At 40.5% G+C, this 25,684-nt stretch overlaps 1 protein-coding gene across 1 annotated transcript in view; it reads left to right on the top strand.

Annotated features, from left to right (window-relative positions):
- Positions 1-2,612: 2,612 nt before the first annotated feature.
- SYT14 (synaptotagmin 14) overlaps positions 2,613-25,684 on the top strand; it is a 131,099-nt gene continuing 108,027 nt past the window's right edge. The window contains exons 1-2 of the mRNA XM_081112679.1: positions 2,613-2,631; positions 19,733-19,780. Of these exons, the coding sequence (XP_080968805.1) occupies positions 2,619-2,631; positions 19,733-19,780 (61 nt within the window). The 5' untranslated portion in view covers positions 2,613-2,618. The remainder of the gene's footprint in view (positions 2,632-19,732; positions 19,781-25,684) is intronic.

Here is a 25,684-nt window from a genome sequence, read left to right as displayed (position 1 = left end):
GTGTGAGTGTATGTGTGTGTGGGGGGAAGCACCATCAATATTAAATAGCCTTGGCCTAAATTCCCAGATTTGACAAGTTTGAAACTCAAGTTCATAAAACACACACACACTAATTTTCTGAGCACACTATCGTGATATGAACCTGGATTATGGATGCTTATATAACTTGGTTATATATATATATATATATATATATATATATATATATATATATACACACACACACATATACATATATATACATATATATATAGTAACTTATGTAATTGGTGATGAAATGATCATTTTTTCTGGCTTTCAATATGAAAAATTTTAAAAGGTTGAACAATCGGATTACTCAGAGCCAGCCAGAAACCACAAACCAGAACTGTGGTTTCAAGTAGAAACCAATGCCTTGGAGTTCAAGACTGTTTATTAATATAAATTTAAAAAATATGTTTTTATTGATTTTGGAGATAAAAGAAGAGAGAGAGAGTCTTTCACATTGGTTGGTTGCGTCACATATGCACCCCGGTTAGGGATCAAAACCCAAACCAGGCATGTGTCCTGACAGGAAATCAAACTAATGACCTTTTGGAACACAGGATGACACCCAACCCATTGAGCAACACTGGCCAGGGCTAATTAAACATTTTTTAATTGATTTTTTTTAGAGAGCGAGGAAGGGAGAGGGAGAGAAACATTGATGGGCTGCCTCCTGTATGCCCCCTACTGGGGACCGAGCCTGAAACCTGTAATCCAGACGTATGCCCTGACCAGGAATCCAATAGACCATGCCCAACCAACTGAGCAACACTGGCTAAGGCTCAAGATTATTTTAAGGGAGGTTGCCTGGAGAAAACATCTTTGGCTCTATACATATTTTTCTTTTTTTTTCTTTTTTTTTATTTTATTTTTTTTATTGCTTAAAGTATTACAAAGGGTATTACATATGTGTCCATTTTATCCCCCCGCCCTAGACAGTCCCCCAGCCTCCCCTATCCCCCAGTGTCTTATGTCCATTGGTTATGCTTATATGCATGCATACAAGTCCTTAGGTTCATCTCTTACCCCCCTACCTCCTGCCCCCCAACCCTCCCCGGCCTTCCCGCTGCAGTTTGACAATCTGTTTGAGGCAGCTCTGCCTCTTATACATATTTTTCTTGAATCTCACAGATACCAATGGTAAACACATACACAGAGCTTTCCTAAAACATAGGTATTTTAATATTTTCTGAGAGGCATTTCATTTTATTCTTGCTTACAGCCAGCTTTTCGCACAGTGCCTGATTCAATAAATATTCACTGAACTAGTGAAAATGGTAAAGAATGAATTTCAATTGAACACAAACTGACAAAGGGAGAGATTATATAAAGGCAAGAAAGTTTCTGCTCTAGATTTACAGTCCAACCTCACTTACATAAGCGCAAAATATTCAAAATATTTTCTTCTTGGTGTTGCTCCCCAATATAGCAATTTTGTACTGGGAGTTCGCATTTTCTTCACAAGGAACAATCACTAACTCCCTGCTCCTCGATGTTGCTTATGCTCTTGATTGCGTACGTCATCAGAGTATCAAATGAAGTTGAGAGCGGGTCACCTGGCTGTGGTTCAAGCACCTCAGGTAAAATCAAGGGGCCAATTGTTGCTGTGTTCAGACCTGGCCTGTGATTGTTCATAATGCTCACAGGTTTGTGAAGTTTACAAACCGGCGTGTGGCATGCTTTTCAGGCCCTTTGCCAAAACGGTGGTCTGACCCCTACTTTTGTATGGCCTTAAATGCGTGTTTATAATGTGCAGACAAATGCCAACTCCTATTTCCAAGGGGAAAACCAAGCTCAGGGTAGTGTCAAGGTTTATCAGGAGCGAGGCTGAGGGGTGAAGTGTGCGGACGCCTGTGTGTGTGTGTGAGACAGAGGAGAGAGAGGAGAGGAAGGCAGAGCGAGAGGGAGAGAGAAGCTGCTGTCCTCAGGATCCCTCTCTCCGGTTTGCTGTTTGCCTACATGCTGTCTCTCCACCCCACAGCAGAGATCTGAGGCGAGTATCTGGCCGATTCCAGCAAAGCAAACAACAAAATAGACCTTCAGATTACAGAATCTCGGCGCGTCCCTGGGTGGGCATCCTTGAGCCTCGTCTTCAGCCAGGGAGAGCTGTCCATGGTGCTGACCGCATCCTTCCCACCCCCTCCTGGCTTCGGAGGCTGCACGCACCGGGGGAGCCGGCCCCTCCGCGGTGGTCCAGGCCCTGGGAAGCCCGGGACCTAACGGGTCGCGCCTCCTGCACATGCTCAGTGCGGCTCGGCCGGTCCCAGGTGCGGATGCTCGGGCTCCCAGGACTGGGCACCTGTTTTGAATCCCGGCGCGAGGCGCTGCGGGGGCGGCGGGGCGGGGGCGGGGCAGCATCACGTGCCAGCGGCGGCCCGGGAAGGTTCCATTTCCTCCGCAGCCCGGCCCGCGCTCGCGTGTCTCGGGGCTCCCACCCCGCGCCCCGCCCCGCCCGCGGCTCCCCTCCCGGCCGCGCAGCCCGCGGATCGCGGGGCCGGGCCCGCCCCTCCCGCTGGCGGCCTCGGCGCGTCCTCCGCGCTCACGCCCGCCCGCGTCCCCGCCATCCAGTTGGTGCGGTCCATGGCGAGCACATCATGGCGATTGAAGGTAAGTGGAGGCCGGCGGCGGGTGGGAGGAGGGGGACGCTCCGGGAGCGGGGGCTCGGGGCGCCCCGGGGGCCGCGGCGCGGGTGGGGCCGTCTCCGAAGTGCGGGGAGCGGGCAGAGGAGGCGCCGGGGTCCCGACCGCGTCCCGGGAGGCGAGTGGGCGGAGCGGCGCCGTGGGTGCTGGACTCGCGCTCGGCCCTCGCAGATCCGGCGGCCTCGGCCCGTGGCCCCGAGCGGGTCGGGCTGGCAGGTCCGGTGCGGGCCGCCGCTTCCTCCTGGTGGCGCCTAACGGGGCTCCCGTGCGGTGTTGCAGACCCCGCGGGACGGGCTGGGGAGCTCGGGCCGCGGGGTGTACCCCTTTCCGTTGACCTCGCTCCCGCAAACCATCCTCCCGCAACACCCGCCTTCCTACCAAACTGGGAGTCCCGTTTGGCGGTCCCAGCCCCGGCCCCCGTCGGTCCTTGCCCCGAGCTGGTGCTGGGCTGCGCGCACTCCTCGTCCATTCCCCTTCTGCTTGCTGTTGGAGGGACCAGGAAATTCGCAGGGAGGTTAATTTCCTCCTCAAGTGGTTTTTTCTTAACACTCGAACTGCTGCTTTTTTTCTTTACGACAACGAGAGGTAAATCCATCTTTACAACAAGTACACACTCTGAGAAGCCTGTGTATATTTCAGTCCAGTAAGTGTAACAGTTCTCCTGTTTTCGAAAAGGAGCTGAATTAATTTCCTGGGTGAGGTAGTTGACATCAAAGGGTATTTTTCTCTTGTTTCCAAAACATGTAACTGGAATGAAGCGCCTACATTTTGCTTTGCGTTTAAGGAGGATATTGTGAAAATGACTGTCACGTGCCTAGGATACTTGGTGAGACTGTAGCATCTTCCAGCCCCTCTCTCTTAGATTAACTCAAACAAGGAAAGCAGTTGGTAAAATTTCCCCGCGTGTGTTCATCTGCACGGATGTGCTGATGGCTGTATCGTTGTTAGCCTAAATTTTAGGTGATCCTTTAAGTGAAACTTTCCAAAGCACTTTCCCTCTAGGTGACTAATCGCTAGTAGTACACGTGTTGGGGGCTTTTTTTTTTTTTTTTTGTCAGAGCCTGTGGATTCCAAATTTGCTTTAGCTGTGTGTTTACATTTATCTTATTTAGGGAAGAGATTGGTCATTCAGACAGTTTTAAGTATCTACTTTAGCTAAAATGATGGAGAGCACCGGGTATAAGATTTACCTGTAATCCTTGATATTCTTGTAATCCAGGTCAGTAATTTCAACCTTTTCCCCTCGCTGTACTTTTTACCAGAGTTAAAAATCAGGAAGCCAGATCCACTGATTGACGTCTTGTGCTTTGTTTCCCCAACCAATTTGTGGTAGGATTTCTTCCCAGGTGATGAAGGTAAAAAGGACTCTGCCGAAGGTGAGGACGAGTTAGCCAAATAGTATCCAGATTTGATTCTATAACTTGTAATTTCTTTTTTAAAATATATTTTGTATTGATTACAGAGAAGGAGAGATAGAGAGGGAGAGGAAGATAGAAGCATCAATGATGAGAGAGACTCATTGATTGGCTGCCTCTAGGATGTGCCATGAGCCTGCAACCTGGGCATGTGCCCTGACTGGTAATTGAACCAGGACCTCCTGGTTCATAGGTCGATGCTCAACCACTGGGCCACACCAGTCGGACTGTAATTTGTAATTTCTTAAACATTTTGCAGTTTTTCCCAGTACTTCCCTCCTCTCCCCACCCTCTACCGTGGTTAATTATAATTGATTCTTTTTTCATATCAAGATGTTGGCATTTTGCTCTGCCCACTAGCGCTTGTATGTTTAAAGAACAAGATTGTTAAAAGTCTCATTCTAGAGATTCTTCCGTGTGTGAGATTCTCTTGTAAATGATTTTATACTTAAGCATTTGTGTGAGGCTTCATTATATAAAGATCAGGAATTATGTCTTTTCCAGTTTGGCGAAGAAACTATAGTTGATATTAACATTTCAAATGAAGATGTCAGGTTAGTTTAGTTTAAATGCTAATTTTCACATACTAAAGCAGATTTTGTTGTTTTGTTCATCTACAACTAAGGTATTTTTCCCATTGATTTATAGAGTAGAAGGGAGGGAAGGGGGGGGGGAGGGAGGGAAGGGGGGGGAGAGAGAGGGAGAGGGAGAAAGAAAGAAACATGGATATGAGAGACATATCAGATTGGTTGCCTCCTGCATACACCCCAACCAGACGGGGGATCGAACCCGCAACCCAGGCACGTCCTTTGACCGGGGATGGAACCTGAGACCCTCTGAGCATAGGCCAATGCTCTAACCACTTAACACACCGGCCAGGGCCTAAAGGAGATTTTTAATGCTGTGTTACAGAGTAAAATGAGCTCTGATGAGGACTTTGTATTGGCGGCATCTTAGAATTTTAGTGTCCCAAGAGGGCGTCTCATCCTACATTCTTCCCAATGAAATGGTTCTTAAAACATCCAGTTACTTCTTTCATTTAAGCCAGTAGACTTCTTGAGCACTAGTTGTACTCGATGTTCTGTGCTAGACACTGGGACTATAAAGGTGAATAAGACACATTCCTGCCCTCCAGGAGCACATATTCTAATGAAGGAGACAGCTAATCGTAACCATGCAATTACAATATAGCATGAGCACCAAGAGATGGATCATTCTCCTTTCGTGTAAAAACATTCAGTGATGTTGAGTTCATTGAATTCATATGCTGATGACCATTATTGAACATTCTATGTCAGTGTGGAACTATAATTCTTATAGTTCATAAAGCCTTTGTATTTGACCAAAAATATGCCATTCAGTAATGTTTATCTATGTAGTGTTTCTAGTTCTGCTGTCTGAAGAATAAATTACAAGTCCACCGTTCTCATGTGTATAACATCCCTTCTCTCATTTGAAGACATCTCTTAAGCATTTTCTAGACAAAAGATCTAAGTCTTCCTCTGTATGGTTTATAGTTGTATGTTTTAAAGTTTGAAATATGATATTCTATTCCAGATGCACTGTTGAATAGCGAGTGTTAGAACTTACACCACTCCCTGACTTGTGGCTAATATTATTACTGTAGCTTAATATTAGAATAGCCTTTTTGAAACTTCATGTTGGCTTAGGTTGCAGTGGTTCTCAACCTTCTGGCCCTTTAGATACAGTTCCTCATGTTGTGACCCAACCATAAAATTATTTTCGTTGCTACTTCATAACTGATTTTGCTACTGTTATGAATCGTAATGTAAATATCTGATATGCAGGATGGTCTTAGGCGACCCTGTGAAAGGGTCATTCGACCGCCAAAGGGGTTGTGACCCACAGGTTGAGAACCGCTGGCTTAGGATGAAGTAGCAATCAACCAAAACCCCAGAAAGAATCTCTTTTACCTGGACTACTTTCAAGTCATGTGTCTTCAATTCCTTGCCTAGCTGACCAGTGTTTTTAATTGAAAAACATCATTTATATCTGTTAAGCATACTCTTAATTAACTCTGGCCTAACATTTTAGTCATGGGTTTAGACTTTGAAGTATTAAGGGTCACTTTTATTTCCTCATCTATGTAAAATTCTCATTTTATAATATCAAGTAGTCATTCATTTTCGTTTAGCAATCAGACAGGTAACTGCTCATCAGTATTCAGACAAATATAAGGTGATGATGGTGTTACCACACTGAGCAAACATAATTTCAGTCAAAGGTGAAGAATTTAGTCCTATCCTAGGTAAAGATACAAGTTTTTTTTTTAATATATTTTATTGATTTTTTACAGAGAGGAAGGGAGAGAGATAGAGAGTTAGAAACATCAATGAGAGAGAAACATCGATCAGCTGCCTCCTGCACATCTCCCACTGGGGATGTACCCGCAACCCAGGTACATGCCCTTGACCGGAATCGAACCTGGGACCTTTCACTCCACAGGCTGATGCTCTAGCCACTGAGCCAAACCGGTTTCGGCAAAGGTACAAGTTTTAAAAGGTATTTGGAATATTAAGAGTAGTTTACAGATCCTTATTGTTATCCTAAAGGTCTGATGATACCAGGTTGTGAATCACTGGTTTAGTCTTGCCCAGTGATTTTCAACCTTTCTCATTGCATGGTACACATAAACTAATTACTAAAATTCTGTGGCACTCTAAAAATATTTTTTTTTTGCCAATCTGACAAAAAATAGTTATAATTTTGACTGGTCTACTACTGCTACTACTACTTACCTGCCCTTTTTGCTTCAAAGTGACTTTTTAGAAAATCAGGTGCCTATACTTGTATATAAAGATTTCTGGTACCAAGAATTAACCAATCTGATGCAACCTATGTGATGTGATCAGTAAGATGCAATTCTATTATATGATCTATATGCTTATGGTTCAAGACAGGGCATTTACATCAGACAGCTATTGTTGTGTTGGCTATTGGGCGTTTTTGTTGTTGTTTTTTGTTTGTTTTTTACAATCTAAGGGAAAAGAGGTCAGTGCCCCTGATTAAATAGTCAGGTGTTGCATTTTTAAAAAATTCTCAAGGCACACCAGTTGAAAATTGCTGGCCTAGCCTATCAAGACCTGTAATTGTTATCCAGTGTTTTAAATCTTCTAGAGTTGGCTTCTGTCAATCTGACTTTGGTGACTATCTTCTGTTTTTTGAAGTTTCCCTTCCTCTCTTGATTAGTTACTTCTCACTCTATCTAATGTTCTTTGTATTACATACACACTGCTAGGATTGCACACACTGAATAATTTTGTAAACACTTAATAAATTTGTATCCTTAGTCTGATTGTAGATTTCTAGAAGATAACTATTTGTTTTTATACTCCTTAGATTTTTCACTGTATCTGAATATAGTGTGTACTCAACATATGGTTTTTGAATTGCTATGATGGAATTTTTTACATTACTAGAGGCCCAGTGCATGAAATTTGTGCGTGGGTATGGTCCCTAGGCCTGGCCTGTGATTAGGGCCATTTTCCCCAGCTTCCCACTGCTGACCCTGCCCCCCACCGCCACCCACCCCAGGTCCCCATTCGCCATCGGGCTATCAGAGCCTGCTGGCCAGGGAAAGGGACTGAGAGGTGGTCAGTATGCCTCATAGTGACTGGTAGAGCGGTCGTGTTGGTCATTCCACCATTAGGGTCAATTTGCACATTACCCTTTTATTGTATAGGATTTACATTGATTGCATCCATTGCCAAGATATTTGACTAAAAATCTGCTATTCAGTAACTTCTATCTACTCATCCTACTATGCTTTCTGAGGCAATAAAGTAAAAGTTCATAATTAATAAATTAAAAATACACAGAAATTTTCTAGTTTATATTTCCAGATAGTAGTTAGATATTTTGGATGTCCTATAGCAGTCCACAATGTTTAGCTTGGGATATTCAGAATGTCCTGAACTAAAGTTGTCATCCCAGCCACCAAATCCAGTCTCCATACTCCCTACTCCATGCAAATTTACCGTCTGAGTGGCATTTTAAATAACCAGACATTTGAGTTACACCTCTGGAAATCAATCCAGATTGATTATAATTATGATATAATTCACCCCCCCCCCCACACTCGTTAATCACTAAGTTATGCCAATTCTACATCTCAAATTAATTTATGACTTATTACTTATTCTTCCATTTATTTCCTTTCTCTCATTAAGAGACTTGTATTGGTTTACTAACTTGTCTTCTTAACGCCAGTCTTAAAGTTACTTCCAATCCATTTTCTAAACTATTGCTAGTTATCTTTATAAAATGCAAATCCACATTATTTAAAACCTCAGGAGAAAGCTGGTCTTTAATGATCTGGCCTATGCCCTTTTTTCATCCAGCCCACATTCTTTTGTCTCTTCCATAAGAATATCAGAAGACTCCTTGTGAAAATGTTTTGGTGAAGTAAAAATAATAATTTTTATTGTTAACTTGCTATATTTTAACCTTGACTACTTAACCTTTCTGGGTAGCATTCTTTTAAATTGTAAAAGAAAGATAAATTAGAGGGAATGTGTGTGTATGTATGTATATATTTTTATTCATAATGCACCTTGTAGTTAACCACACACTTTCACACATATTTTAAAAATCATCAGTACAGTTCTGAAATGCTCTTGAAGATTTGTTGTGACTCCCAAGTTAATTTCCAAGGAAGAATTTGGACTTCCAAAAGCCATTGAAAATACTGAATTAAAAAAAAAATGCAAACTAGTCTTGAGAGAAAATATCACACTTCTTTTTTGCTTTCCATGTTATTATCAGAGAAATGTCATTACAGTGTAACAGGGTACAGTATAATTCTAATTAAACACCTATCCACAGACTGACAGAGTGAGGCAATTTTTTGAACAGTTTATTTTTGGGGGATTTACAGTTCCGTTTAATCAATGATGTTCCTACAACAGGTACTTTGACTTTAGGCAGCAATAAAATTTCTGATGTTCCGCAGAGATTTAAGACATGTTGGATATTAGGTAGATTTATTCAGAGACCTCAAGTACATTTTAGTAATTGACAATTTAAGATTTCTTTTCTGATTCACTAAACAAAATTAGACAAAAATAGGGAACACTAGAGAAACAGTAGTATTTCATTTTTTGTTGTTTTAGGTGGTATTAGAATGCAACAGCGTATGCCAGTGTGGAAAGCAGAGAGATTGACTTATGTAATCTGTTGAGTAATATTATCTGCATTATTGCTTTCTTTAAATTGAATACATACAGTGTTTGCACATAGCATATGTTAGTAGTGGAGTAGATTGTCTTCATGGATTTGATTTCCATTTTGCTGACTTTATTCTTTCTGCCACAAATCCTTGCCAGTTACTACCTAACATGAAAATGCCTATATAGGATTGGACAGACTACTATAAATACAACACTGCAAGCTTTTGAGTAAAATGATTACATGCATATGTCACATATGCAGTAAAATCTTGATGTGCATATTTTGTATATGCAGTTAAATCTTAATTGAAACCTAACACATTGGAACCATTGATTTACCATTTTTTTTAAGAGAACATAGTGACAGCACAGAAAGCTGTTATATGGAATTTATTTAAAAATAAACTTCTAGGATCTATATGTATATTCAAAAGAGTTTCTTATTTTCACACTTTGAGGGCTGTATTAGAATTCTCATTTACAGTAATGTGAGTCATCAGAGGTAGAGGATTTTAATGAAATATTAAATTATCCTCTGGATTCTGAACTTACTATGCAAAATGCACACTAGTAGCTTTACAGAATGATCTGGTGCAGTAGTCAAAACCAAAAGGTGTTCTCAGTGAACGAGAAGATTAAGTAGAATGCCTTTTGGTGAGCCTATGTTATTCAGGGCTTTATGGTATCTTAATGAGCTTCTAACACTCACAAACATAATTAAAATACTGAATTAAAAAGTGATCAAAAGTGGGAAAGGTTGATTACATTTGTGAACAGTAAATTTATATACGATAAAATTTACAACTCTTAGAAAAAATGATCAAATAAATTCATAGGAGCACATATGAATTAAAAGAGGTACTTATGGATCAAAATATTTAGTATGCTTTGCAAATCATAAAGTGCTCTAAGTTATTGTTTTGAAAAGAGATAGTTGGTTATTCTATGTTATACTGACTTGGTGGTGAGTATATGTCTCAAAATTTAGACTGTTATTGGATAGGAATATAGGTTAAAGGAGTTTGTAAAAGTAAATATAGCAAAGACTAATTCAAATTGTTTTAACTCTACAATAATTGCTTAGTAATAACAAAGAAGTAAAGAAATTGCAATTTGGGAGGATAATTCTCAGAGAGTTGGAAACCTGAAAGGTTTTTGGTTTTTTTTTAAGAAAAAAACTCTAAAAAGACAAGTTAAGAAGTATGAGAAGAGTAGCATTTATTTTGGAATATTTACACAGGTGGTTGTTAGAAATGAAATAATGGATACTGTGGAAAGAAGAAAACGTAGTCTCCCCTGTTTCCAGGGTAAATATAAGTTTTCTCTGAATTTTGTATCCTATCTGTGAGGTGTGCCAAGGGAAGTAACATATTTTGGTGCTCACCATGGGCCAGGCATCATCCATCCATCCATCCATCCATCCATCCATCCATCCAGCATCTCAGTTGAGGATGGATGCATGGCACTACTTCTCCCTCTCTTGACGAGCAGACATCTGTTTTGTTAAAGCGTTTCCTCCTGCCCCCTCCCTGCCCCCACCAGTTGTGTACTTGGCTTCAGAATCATTCTCAACATTGCCCTCTATCCCCACTCTAGCAGCGACTTTTATAGAATTGGTATATAAGATAAAAACGATTTTCTTTCCTGGGGTGGTTATTATTACTACTTTACAAATGACTTGAGTTGTTTTTACTCTTTTCTTACTCCCAAGATGAAGCAGCAAGCATGCGGTTTACAAAGACATACTAGTGTATAATACTAGGTGATGCTGACTTTAAAACCAAACACTATGTTTTCAGGTAGGGACTAAAATTGGTCTTATTCTTTGAAGGACTTAATTAGGGACAAAACTTAAAAAGCGTCTAGTGATTATTATCTGGACTCAATGGGTTAAGTTGCTTAGGGGACTTGGCAGTATTAATAGGACATATTTAAAGTTTCATACTTCTAATGTACGGTAATTCTGCTTAAGAATCCTCCTATATAATAAAAGGGTAATATGCAAATCGACTGAATGGGAGAACAGCTGGTCGCTATGACATGCACTGACCACCAGGGGGGCAGGTGCTCAACGCAGGAGCTGCCCCCTGGTGGTCAGTGCGCTCCCTCAGCGGGAGTGCCGCTCAGCTAGAAGCTGGGCTGACAGCTGGTGAGGGCAGCGGTGGTGGCAGGAGCCTCTCCTGCCATCACCGCTGGGCTAAGGATGTCCTACTGCCAGCTTAGGCCTGCTCCCCCTGCACTGGGCCTCTAGTTAGCTCTAACAACTTACGAGTATAAGCTAGACATTAATTTAAAGGCTGTGACTACATTAATGCATGTGTTTTGGAGATAAGTCTTTAGATGAGATGGAATTTAAAATATTTGTAAAGTAGCCTTGCAGTGTTTGAGAAGAAATTAATAAAATCTGTAAATTGTAGTGATTTAGGCTAATGGTCAAAATAAACATGGTAGAAAAAAATAAAGTCAGTTTTAAAAAGGACTCCTAGATCCAGTTTGAAGGAGCTCAGTCTTTGGGTTTAATTCCATTTTTGTATCTCTAGGTGTATTTTGATAGGAATCCAACATGACCACCTATTTTCTTTGTGTAGACATATGGAAAGCACATACTTTATAAGTCCCCACACCCTTTAAAAATCCCCAGTTCCCAGGCACAGCCTCAAGTATGTACATGTCCAGACACAAACACACACATGCACACATTCACAGCACACATGTGTGCATCCATACACATCTATTTCCTCTTACACCTATTACTTATGCCAATTGTAGAGGATTATGCCGGTTTACATTAGGGTCCTACATGGGTTTGCCTGAGGGAAAAAGATGGTAACTGTGACTAAACTTGTCATTTTTCTGCCTGTTTCTCATTTCCGTGTTGCTGAGATGATTATTTCAAGAACATTGCTACTTGAAATAATTGGAGATAAAACTATTATCTCCAAGAATAGTTTTGAGAAATTTACTTTGATTTAAATTACCTTAAAGGGTTAGAAAACAATTGCATAATTTTTGCTTTTTATAAAAATGAAGAAAAATCGATTTTTATTTTCTCACTCTGTTAAACCCAGTATTGTAATTATTTTTTCTGACAATTAACTAGTGACCCTGGGCAACTTTACTTAACTTTTAGTGCCTTGATTTGTTTATCTATAATGAGCTGGACAGCTTTTTTTCTGATTTCAAGAGTCTTATATTCTGTCATTCTGTTATGGTCTCCAGTTCTTCATTATTGTTATTTCTTTGAAGTAAATTTGAGGTGTGAAAAATTATATGAGTTCATTTGGGGGATGATTATTATTTTAGCGGAAGATTCATCTCTTTCTAAAGTGATTGATTACTTTAAGTAATCATTCTCTCAAAGTGTTTTAGCCACTTCTTGAATTTTGGAGGCTCCTCAAAAAATTAAAAGAACTGCCATATGACATAGCAATCTCACTCCTTGGTATAATGTATCCAAAGGTAATGAAAATACATTGAAGAGATATATGAACTTACGTTTATTGCAATCTTATTCATAACTAGTAGCCCGGTGCACAAAAATTTGTGCACTGGGCGGGGGGAGGGGGGGTTGTCCCTCAGTTAGTAAACATTTATCAGCACAACACTGACCACATTGGTGGTGGTGGTGGTGGTCTTGTCAGAATGTGTTATGTTATGCAGATGAAAATCTATTTAAACAGATTTGATGTAGATATTTTCAAAGATGGAAGAATTGTCCCTGTCAGCTATTTTAGTTGATTCATATCTTACTAATTGTCATCATTGCAAAGTGTTCAGTCCCCATAGGGATTGCTGGATATGATAGGTCATGCGCTGTCCCTGTCCTCTGTAGCCTTTTTTACTTAAGGACTCTAGTTTTCCATTTACAGTGGGGCATTTACGAGTTTAATTCGTTCCGTGACGGAGCTCGTAACTCAAATTACTCGTATGTCAAATCAAAAAGTGAACGAGTGAGACATGTGATGCTGGGCTGATGTTGTGGCGTTCACTGTGACGTTCACTGCGCCAACTAGTGGTGGGGTATCTGAAGCTAGCTCGTAACCCGAATTTTAGCTCGCAACTCAAAACAAAAAATCGGCCGAGAGATGGCTCGTATCTTGAAAAACTCGTTAGTTGGGACACTCGTAAGTCAAGGCCCCACTGTATATGTTTAAGTACCAACCTTACCGGCTTAAAAATGTAAGCTTTTCACACTGCTCTCTCTGTTCCGTATCCTTCCGATGAAAAGTGGAGTTGGGTTGCAGCACAGGAGAGAAATTCAGAAGGGGAATATTGAAGTAATGACTGCAGTAGGAGGAGAGGGAACCTATTTCCCTGGCCACAGACGCTGGCGCCCTGGACCACAGGACTGGCAACTTCTCCGGGTGGCTACAGCCTGGGACCTCGGGCAGGTGGCTTGTCTGTCTCCTGGGCTGCAGCCAGCCGTAGGCGCTGGTGCCTGGACCAAAGGTGGGCGGCTGCTTCTTCTGGTGGCTTCTTCTTCTTCTGTGCTTTCAGGGAGGGCAGTCAGTTATGTGTATATGTGTGTGCATGCAAACATAGGCGTGTACACGTGTGTATGTGGAAATCTGCTGGGCAAGTCAAAACCATAGAAGAGTTGCCCCCTATCTCTTGAATCTTCCAGAGATATCCCCCACTTTTTTATTCTATCACTACTGGAGAGTCAGTATTTGCAGCCAGCCAGCCAGTGACTCTCTCAGTGTCTATTTCTGACTTCTTCTTTCCCTGTCTTCCAACCCCTAATCATATTTCCACCTGGATACATCATTTTTACTCCCAATATGCTGTATAGAGAAGGAGTCAGGATGCTGTCTTCCCATGAATAGTACTCAGTAACAAACCAATTGCATTTTAGTTGGGCAGTGCCCCTACCCACCCTTCAAATCCCTTCCACCATGCATTTCTGTTTCCCTTTTTGTTTGTTGGATTGTTCTGCTGCTGCTCCTCACCCCACCACCTTTGGATCGTAATGTAAAATTCTTTTACCATGTCAAGAAATTATTAAAAATACAGGTACTTTGAAAAAAAAATACAGGTACTTCTCCGATCACCGGCTGGGGTGGGGGTGGGGAGCAGGGAAGAGGCGGCTGCTGGTGGCCCGCGATCTATGTGGTAGCATGTAGCGGTCAGGACCCGGTCTCATGGGGTTTTACCCGCGCAGTTTGAAAGGTGCTGGCTATCTATGTGGCGGCACCTAGCGGCCAGGACCCGGTCTCACAGGTTTTACCTGCGCAGTTTGAAAGGTGCTCGCAATCTACATCGTGGTCAGGGCCGCCTCTTCCCTGCCCCGCCCGGCTTCTCTGATCACCGATCACCGGCTGGGCGGGGCACAGAAGAGGCGGCTCCCTGCCCCACCTGGCTTCTCTGATCACCGGCTAGGGGGTGGGCAAAGGCGGCCCGGTTCTCCAATCACAGGCCACCTGGCTCTTGCCTCCCGCCTGGGTTTCCGATCTCCGTCAGCGGCAGGCGGCTTCTTCCATCCTTCCCCTTTCGTCTCCCAGCATTGTGCCTACGTATGCAAATTAACCAGCATCTTTGTTGGCAGTTAATTTTCATATCACCCTGATTAGCCAATGAGAAGCGTAGCGAAGGTACGGTCAATTACCATGTTTATCTATTATTAGATAGGGTAGCCAAGATCAAGAAACAACCTAAGTATCTGGCAGTAGATAAAGATGTGGTATGTATATGTGTACAATGGAATGTTACTCAGACATGGGAAAGAAGGAAATTCTACCATTTGCAATAACATGAATTGACATTGAGGGCATTATGGTAAGTGAGATAAGTCGGACAGAGAAAGACAAACACTGTACGATATCACTTATATGTGAAATCTAAAAAAACCTAACTCATAAAAACAGAGTAGAATGGTGGTTACTATGGGCTCAAGGGTGCAGGAATTGAGGAGCTGTTTTTTAAGGATATAAACTTGCAACCAATAGACAAATAAGTCCTGGAGATTAATGCGCAGTATAATGATTATAGACCAGGGGTGGGCAAACTTTTTGACTCGAGGGCCACAGTGGGTTCTTAAACTGGACCGGAGGGCCGGAACAAAAGCATGGATGGAGTGTTTGTGTGAACTAATATAAATTCAAAGTAAACATGATTACATAAAAGGGTATGGTCTTTTTTTTTTTTTTTAGTTTTATTCATTTCAAACAGGCCGGATCCGGCCCGCGGCCGTAGTTTGCCTACGGCTGTTATAGACAGTAAGATAAGATTGTATTGAAACTTCAGAGATGCTAAGAGACTAGATCTCAATTGTTTCTACCACATACAAAGAGGTAATTATATGACATGATAGAGGCATTATCTAATGCTAATGTGGTAATCATAGTGCATTTATTAATGTATAAATCAACAGGCTGTGCATCTTAGACTTACACAATGTTATATGTCAAATATATTTCAATAAAAATAATCATATCTTTCCCATTTATTTGCTGCTATAGTCTTTTCAGTGCTATGAGCAGTTATACGCATGGGATAAAATAACATTAGACCATTGTCAATTGAGATGGAGTAACCATTTCATCTCTTCTGCATGAATGGTCTAGACAAATGTAAAAAAAAATAATCATTCCCCTATGTATTGGAGATATATATATATATATATATATATATATATATATGTATATATATATGTATATATATATATATATGTATATATATATATATATATATATACACACACACACACACATATATATATATATTAGATTATAAGTGTATCAAATCACAATGTACAATATTATATGGTGATTATGCCTCAATAAAGCTGAAATTAAATAATCATTCCTGTTATGAATTATATTCTTAAAATCAGAGAACTCCTTTTTGGATTACCATCATATCTAAGTTGAGGTATGACTTGCCTTTTTCCTATAAATGGGTCATTTTTCAAAAGGCATTTTTAAAAAGGCATAAAATTTGTAGCCTTTTCACTTCCAAATGTGTATACATTAAAACATGCATTTAACTTATAGAATGCATATTTTTTTCCTTACAGTCTTCCTGGTCTTAGGAAGGATTGAGGAAAAAAGGACTGTTGACTTAAGTGTCTGATACTATAATGAAGTTTATTTAACTTTTTGAGGGGTTTTTTTTTTTTGTACTTTTAAAAGTAAGTTTCCCCCCAAATTTTACTTTTATTGTTTGGCATTTGGTTATTGTTAATATTCCTTTCCATTTCAGTAAAACAGTGATTGCTCTTGAGTCCCATGTGTACATCAGTGAATTCTCACTTGGTTAAAATTTTCAGAACAAATAGCAAGAGGAGTAGAGCGCACTTTTTCTTTCTCTAGTTATGTGATTTTTGTGCATACATTGGCAGATTTGACAATTATTGATTCTAAATTTAAAATATACTAATTATTGCCTTAGCTTTTTATTTATGCAATTCTTTCATGTGTAGGTAAATGGAATACTTTTAAAAGTGTGAGTTAGTTTTTATTGTCATTCTGCAGTATGGAGAAAAGTCGTAGAATATAATAGTTTTTATTGTTACTGTTAATGCTAAACCTTACAAAAACCTGTGTAGTTACATTTAAGATTAGATGTGTATAGTAAAACCTAACCAATTTATATTAAATATTGGGGAAGGTCTAGTTGTAATTACAAGTTTTAAAAGGTGTAGCCGTGTTACATGAATTAAGTACCTAATTCAAACTAAGCTTAAGTGTTACCTTCTAGAGAACAGGCCTGAATGATTACATAAGAAACATTTCTGAGCCCACGCAAACATTAGTGATGGCGTCAGTGTACATTTTAGTTATGTTGTTGTTACATGATTCTTCTAAATTTCTTGAGGCTTGTTTCTTATAATTTGGTAAATATTCTTCTTCCAGTAATTTGACTAGTGTCTTCTCCATTTTAAAGATATGGGCTGTGTAAGTATAGTCACGGAAGCCCTTCAGCAAGTGATCATTGGTTGTTTAGTGGTAATAATCAGTTAATAAGGTCTCACTGTACTTTACACTGAGGTTTGCTGACCAGTAATTCTTTTATAACGATAGCTACGTGAGGTGCTTTTTCTTGCTGAGTGTATATTCCTGATCACCAGTGATGAGTCTGTGGTGTTGATCATAAAGAAGCAATGGCATTGTTACAACCAAGTTAGAATGTCGATCTAACCTACTTTGGTGATAGAAATACTGTTTTCTAGTTTTTTAGCTTGGTTTCTGGATGACCTACTTTTTTTTTTAGTGGACAATTATGGTTTTTATTTCCCATCTTATTGCTGTAAGAGATTTCTTTTTCTTATGACTTAACTGTTCATAATGAGCTTTATAATGAACTAAGATGATTAAATTATTTATACTATGCAAAGTTTAAACAATTTACAGCATAATTATAAGGTCACAAATATACTCATAGGACACTACAAAATTTTGTTCAGCTTACATTTATTTATTTATTTTTATATATTTTTATTGATTTCAGAGAGGAAGGGAAAGGGAGAGAGAGAGAGAGAGAGAGAGAGAGAGAGAGAGAAAGAAAGAAACATTAGTGATGATAGAGAATCATGGATTGGCTGCCTCCTGCGCGCCCCGTACTGGGGATTGAGTCCGCAACCCAGGCATGTGCCCTTGACCAGAATCGAACTTGGGACCCTTCAGTCTGCAGGCTGACGCTCTATTCACTGAGCCAAACCAGCTAGGGCTAGCTTACATTCAGTTAAAGTAGTGGCACTAGCCTGGCCAGTATGGCTCAGTGGTTAAGCGTCATAACATGAACCAGGAGATTATGGTTTGATTCCTGGTCAGGGCACCTGCTTGGGTTTCAGGCTTGATCCCTAGTAGGGGACATGCAGGAGGTAGTCAGTCGATCGATTATCCTCTCTCATCACTGATGTTTCTTTCTTTCATTTTCTCTCTGAAATCAGTAAAAATATATTTAACAAAGTAGTGGCACTATGTTTCAGAGTGAAGTAAATACTATTTCTATAGTAACTAATAATATTACTCTTACGATAAAGTAATTTTAGTGATAAAGTAATTTTAGATAGCCGAAACCGGTTTGGATCAGTGGATAGAGTGTCAGCCTGCGGCCTGAGAGGTCCCGGGTTCGATTCCGGTCAAGGGCATGTACCTGGGTTGTGGGCACATCCCCGGTGGGGGATGTGCAGGAGGCGGCTGATCGATGTTTCTCTCTCATCGATGTTTCTAACTCTCTCTATCTCTCTCCCTTCCTCTCTGTGAAAAATCAATAAAATATATTTTTTTAAAAAAGTAATTTTAGATAATATTTATGATAAAATAAGTTTTGGGTTAAATTTGTTAGTTTTGATCATCATACTATTTCTTTATAAATTCTGTCTTATTATAGATTTATAAGAGTGGGTAGCTGGAGAATGGGGAAAGGATCACATTTCATTTTACAATGAGTATATGTGATAAAGTATAAACAGTGTTTTACAGGGCTGATCCTTCCATAATAGCTTACCTGTATATATCAAGGCTCAGACACAAAAGTGGGTCTTGCCTGGAAGTGCTTCCTTCTAGATGACGTGGAGAGGTGCTGGGGAAATGGTGATATGTTTCTGCTCTTGGGAAGGTGGCCATTTAATATCAATATTTGAACGAAACTCTTCATTGTATTACAGAATTTACCAGGCGACCGAAAAATACACAGGAGTACTCAGATTCAGGATAAACCCATTTCTTTTCAGATGTTTCACATGTACTAGTACAGTGACTTAGGGGATTAGTTCTCCAAATCCTGAGTCCCCCAATATGGAGGAAGCTTTCCCTCTATACCCTTTGGTTTCTTTGTCCCCCAAATATGGATCAGACTTCTGGACCTTTTGCGGGCTCTGCAAAAAGCCCGGTGTTTTGGGATGGGAGCTGTGAGACCTCACCTAAAGGCCTGGCCTGGCGCCAGCTCTGATAACCCCCTCCAGGGGTTGTGTATGGTTCATGGTTTATGGCCTCTGTAAAATGGGAGTATTCAGGTAAATAGGTCTTGCAAGACCAGATAATTAAGGAAGGGGCAGTGACTTGATTATAGGCTAACAAGAATGTGCATTAGGGATCCTCATGAACTAGGTACAGAGTCAGGCTTCTAGCCTCCCACCTTCTTTCACAAATGGAGTTAATTTTTGTAGCCTCCTACATTCTTTCACAAATGGAGTTAATTATCTGCAAGCAAGAATGCGCAGTTAGAAGGCAGGTTACTGGCACAGATTCAGATTGCTAATCTCCACCCCCCCCCCACCCCCCACCCCCCAAATGTCTTATTTTCCCCATCAATTCTAAGACTTTATAAAATCTTGATTTATGGCTTCAGGAAAATTCTCGGTATTAGGTTATCATATTCGCATAGCGAAGTTTAAAGAGAAGAATTAGCAAACTCTTTTCCTGAGTTAATGTCTAGAAGCTAATTTAAAAACGGTTCTTTGTGATAGTCAAGCTCAGGTTATTTTCTGTTTTTAACTCCTAACAATTTTTTTTTTTTTAAGGTGGAGAAAGAACCTGTGGAGTACATGAACTTATCTGTATTAGGAAAGGTAAGTAATGCTCTGCATGCATATTTAAATACAAAATGAACATTTTACAGTGTATGACGTAGGGCGGATAATTTAGACTTACACATTATAAAATTTAATAAATATTAATGTTTGTTACTTGTATTGCAGACCCATAAAGTGCAATTGCTTATTATGTGGATATTGGGAGTTGTTGCTTTATTTATTTAGTTTTGAGGGGCTGTGAAAGCCTGGTTTCTAGCATGTTAGTTGTTGGACATGGTGAAGAGGCAAAGAATGGAGGGTGTGAGTTTTGTTCCCTTTCAGAGTCTGGAATCTGAGTGCAGGCTGATCTCCCGTTGACTTCTGTTCTGTTACTGTACCCAGCAGGGAGGTGTGAGGAGGTGTTGAAATTCAAATCGGGAACATGTCCAAAGACCACAACATCTTTTGACACCAACATCTGTCTGTGCTTCCTTAGAAGGAGCCGCCTGGCAACTGGGTGGTTCAGCAAGGTGGCCCCAGGCAAGGTCACTCAGTTATTAGGCGGGAGGCAAGGAACCAGGTATTCTCTCTATTTGGATGAGTCAGGAGAAACGTGGGAGTCCCCACACTTACTAGTAATAACAAATCTGTGAAAAAAAGGAAAAGATGGACCTGCGGAGGTCAGAGGCTGAGTCATCATAAATTCATTATTCTTTTCAAACTTGGGACTTTCTTTTTCTTGCATCTTTCTTGAACACTGTGTTGGCCCACCTGAGTCTGGCCAACTAGCTGCACTCCCCTCCCTGAGGAGGTTTGTGGCAGTGGCAGTACATGTGATACATGAGTATGGTTGGCCTGTCAGGGAAATGTCCGCATATTTTCAGTAAGTCCTCAACAGGTCTGAAAAGCCTCAGCTTCTTCAGTGTTGGGAAAAAATCCTTTCTAGGTGAATTGGACATGGTCATACTAGTTTATCTATGTGTCCCTGCTTGCAATTGCTGTTCATTTAGAAACATCCTCCTCTGTATAATAAAGTGTAGTTTATCTATATACTTCCCTGCTACCACAAAGGAGAACATTGAAATCAGTTCCCTGAAATGTCAAATTTAGGATTATGATTTTCACACTGTTATAGCGCTTCTTATTCTAAAATGGGGGACAAATTTATACATTGTTTTCTTCATGTAAACATCTTTAGTCTTTTAGAATATGTTAACCCAGAATTAATAAAAATGTTTTAAATAATTTTATAGTTATTACCTGTCTTACTAAAACTCCCAAAACACAGAATTTATTTGGACAGCAAAAGGTACTTTCTGTATAAATCACTTGGAATCAGAAGTTACCAAAACTGTGGTGAGGTGAAGAGAGAATCAAGACAAGAATAGAGAGCGAGGAGGGAGGAAAATGAAATGTGTGAAGGCCTTTTGTAGCTACAGTGGGAACAGAAGGCTACAGTGGAGAAAGCCTGGCTGGGGTTAAATGATGAGCACACGTTTTCATTATGGCTCCTCTTGCTATTCTTTATTGCTGTCTCCATTCCTCGCCAGGTAGTTCTCAGACCACGCCTTGCCCCGATTTCTCTCTCTTCCATTTTTCTATAGAATGTTAAGTCTGTGATTAAAATTTTTAAAAAGTGTATCCCATTGTAGTCATGTCATGGAAAAGTGTCTAAACTGCTCGATACCCCCTCAGCATTCAGTACACTGTCCTATCCTAGTGGAGATTGCATACATATTTGAATCTTTTCAAAATTAATGCTAAAGCTGTTGCATTTTAAGATGGACTTTTATAGAGTAGAACATAGAAAGGTTACATAAAATAGAATAATTGTAGTTGGTCTCAGTGATTCTGGTAAAATGGCATCTCTGACATGATATTCCATTTCTTTCTATCTGGATTGCTGTTCCTTTCTTCTCTGCTGACTTCTCTCTGTCAGACCCCCACATATTGGAATGTACCAGAGTTTGGTCCTGGGTTTGCATCATTTTTCTATCTTTTTTTCCTCGTTGATTTTATCTGGTTCTGTTTTAAATGCCACACAAGTTTATAAATCCAGCTCTGAGCTGTCCTTGAACTCTCTGCCCTTAATTCACCTTCTTACTTCATATTACTGTCTGGATGTCTGTTAGAACAACCTGACCTGTTCTAAAATGCAAGTCTTGATTTTTTCATATGAGCCTCTCCCTTCTTCAGTCTTCTCCATCTCAGCTAATAAACAGAACAGTCTACTCAGTTCCTCAAGTTCTAACTTAAGAATTATTCTATATTTCTCTGACTCTCTTCCACATTTAATTTATTGGCAGATTTTGTCAGGTCTACCTTCAGAATACGCTTTTAATCTATCCTCTTTTCCATTTTATCTGGTCTGTTATCATTGTAGGCTGGGTCCTTATCCTCTCTAGCCTACACTGCTGGAATCGTTTTCTCGCTGGTTTCCCTGCTTCCATTCTTACTTCCTTACATTACAAACCAAAGATCTTTGTTGTGGATTTCCACTGTACATGGAATAAGATTTAAGTGCCTTACCCTGATCTACAAAGCCTTACAATATAACATCAACTCAAAGTCCAAAATGTCATCTAACTATCACATCACATAGAAGACTCATCATCATCTAAGTCATTTCCATCAGGGGTGGGCGAAACTCATACGATCCATCCTGGTTCAAAATTTCTCCATCTGAAGAGCAGTAAGACTAGGAAACAAGCTACCTGTTCTCAAAATACAATGATGGAACAGGCGTAGGTTAATAGTTATAGACATTTCCATCCCCAAAGTGAGAAAATGGATGGTTGGATGGAAGGAAGGAAGGAAGGAAAGAAAGGAAGAAAGGAGTCACTGGTACTAAGTAATTTTGAAATTTAACTGTGAAGAACCTTTTAGGTTTCAAGACCTGGAACTGGTACTTCCTGGTGTTTATTCCCGAGGTCTGAGGCTCTTCTCTCTGGGCGTAAGGCTCTGCCTTTGGAGTCATCCTTCCTTTTCCCCAAAAGGGAGTGTATGTTTGCACTGAGTAGTTTCCCAGCCTGTTTCCTGCCTGTAAAAGTTTAGTAGCCTGTTGGTCTTCTTTCATCTTGTCTTCTCTCCCTCTTCAGTTCAAGCTGGTGGTGTTTCTGCTGGTATAATGTACTCAAAAAAGAGTCTGGTGAGTCTTCTCAGTAAGTCCCGGCGATTCAGTCCGTTAGACAAGATGTTCCTTCACAGGGCTCTCCTGAATAAGTCCATCTCTGCTTTTGGCTTCTGCTCAGATGGCTGAGGGGAATCCATGAGTCACTTATCTCATCTCTTCTGAGAGCCCTCTATGTCACTGGATAGTGTGACCTTTTGTTCATTTTGAGGCACTTGGAAAACGTTGTCTAGCCACCAACTTAGCAGAGTGTAGAATGCCCCATGTTCTGGATTTTGTTTATACATAATATATTTGTTTATAGAAAAAATATAAAGAAGAAATATATATGATATATATGAATACGAATGATATATATTATTATTTCTCATCCTTTCTACAAAAGATGAGCTACTATATATATTACTTTGTATTTTGCTTTTTATTTAAAACAACACCTAACCATAGAGTTACATTCAAATCAGTAGATAAAGATCTATCTCAGTCTTTTTTCCTGACTGCATTGTGTGACAGAAAATTACGGTATGTATTTTCACTCCATGATGTGAAAATACACACCATAATTTATTCAACTACTTTCTTTCACTTTTCTTTTTTGTGTTTTAAAACCAGAACATTTGTTGCGTGCCTGGCCATTGAAATCCTTCAGATGAACTGGGTGCTGCCACAGCTGTCCTCTGGGGTTCAGGTGTTCTCCTTCTTGGACCCCATTCCAAGTGCCTCATTCCATCAGTCCTAGTGGCATTTCGTCTTTTAGCCTTGGCACTTCAGTTAAACTTTTTCTCCACTGGCCGGGAAGCCCCATTGGCCCAGGTAGACTTCTGAAGGTGGTGGGCCTTAGAGCCACAACCGCGGCTCAACGCGCGCATCTTAATTGCGACACTTTCCAATGAGGATGTTCTCTTTGTCATCTCGCTTCTGCTATTCAGCCAATTTCTTACCAATGGAAATTGCTTTGTTTTAACAGTTTTTTAAAAATATATTTTACTGATTTTTTACAGAGAGGAAGGGAGAGGGATAGAGAGTCAGAAACATCGATGAGAGAGAAACATCCATCAGCTGCCTCCTGCACACCTCGTACTGGGGATGTGCCCGCAACCAAGGTACATGCCCTTGACCGGAATCGAACCTGGTACCCTTCAGTCCGCAGGCCAATGCTCTATCCACTGAGCCAAACCGGTCAGGGCTGTTTTAAAAGTTTTGCTGCTAAAATAATGCCATAATGAAGACCTTTTTGCACGTGTTCTTGTGGTTATTTAGGTAGATGCTGAAAGGGGTTGCTGAGTTAAAGAATAATACTTACATTATATTAGAAATGGCAAAATTCTTGTTCTTACGCATTGTACCATTTTGCATTCCCACTAGAAATATATGAATTCATAGCTTTGCCTGCAGAATGTGTCATAAACTTTTTTTTATCCTCCCCCAAGGATATTTTTCCATTGATTTTTAGGGAGAGTAGAAGAGAGAGGGAAAGACAGAGAAACATCGATGTGAGAGAAATACATCAATTGGTTGCTTCCTGCATGAGCCTGAACCAGGGCCCAGGCCAGGGAGGAGCCTGCAACCAAGGTGCATGCCCTTGATCAGAATCGAACCTGGGACCCTTTAGTCCACAGGCCAACGCTGTATTCACTGAGACAAACTGGGTAGGGAAGCTTTTGGATTTTTTATTGTTTTTTTGTTGTTTGTTTTAAATATATTTTTATTTATTTCAGAGAGGAATGGAGAGAGAGATAGAAGCATCAGTGATGAGAGAGAATCATTGATTGGCTGCCTCCTGCACACCCCCTACTAGGGATTGAGCCTGCAACCCAGGCATGTACCCTTGATGGGAATCGAACCCGGGACCCTTCAGTCTGCAGGCCGATGCTCTATCCACTGAGCCAAACCATGTACGGCTTATTGTTGTTGTTAATCTGGTAAATTAAAAAAAAGTAGTTCAGCATGATTCAGATTTTCATTTCTCTTTTAAGTAAGGTTGACTGTCTCATTAACTTCTGTTTATAGAGCATGCAAATGTATGCATGGTATGATTTTGAAGGACAAATACTTCTTCTGGATCTTGGCATATAAGCAGACCTTCATTTTCAATTTCTATGCAAATCCAGTAAAATCATTCTTCTATGGTTCGAAGAGCACTCAAATGTGAAATTCTAAAAATTATGTAAAATTTTGTAATTCTGTCCTATTCCTCTGCTTTATTTCTTTATTCTGACTAAATAGTATATCTATATCTATCTATCTATCTATCTATCTATCTATCTATCTATCTATCTATCTATAAAAGCCTAAGCAACTGTTATGACTGGACAACCGGTCGACCAGTTGCTTTGACACACACACAGCTCAATGCAGGAGCTGCCCCTGGTGGTCAGTGCGCTCCCACAGCAGGAGTGCTGCTCAGCTGACCAACCCGTCCTGGTGGCCTACCAGCCCGGTGGCAGCCACTCACTTCCTCAGTAGTCCTGCAGGTCCAATCTCCAGAGAATGGGCCAGGCACCAACGGACCTTCGCCGCTGGCATGATCCTGACAGTGCCACAGGCCTCCTGGAAGTCAGCCTCAGGCACCTCGGCCACTTCTCCCTAGACCAGCCGTGGGCAAACTTTTTGACTCGAGGGCCACAATGGGTTCTTAAACTGGACTGGAGGGCTGGAACAGAAGCATGGATGGAGTGTTTGTGTGAACTAATATAAATTCAAAGTAAACATCATTACATAAAAGGGTACAGTCTTTTTTTTTTTTTTTAGTTTTATTCATTTCAAACGGGCCGTAGTTTGCCCACGGCTGCCTAGGCGCTCCACAAGGAAGGATATAAAAGCGGCCGCCA

This window comes from Myotis nattereri (assembly GCF_964212035.1).
Source record: "Myotis nattereri genome assembly, chromosome: 18".
Classification (NCBI taxonomy): Eukaryota; Metazoa; Chordata; class Mammalia; order Chiroptera; family Vespertilionidae; genus Myotis; species Myotis nattereri.
Note: the sequence above shows the minus strand (reverse complement) of the source record. Positions and strands in the feature narration are given on the sequence as shown.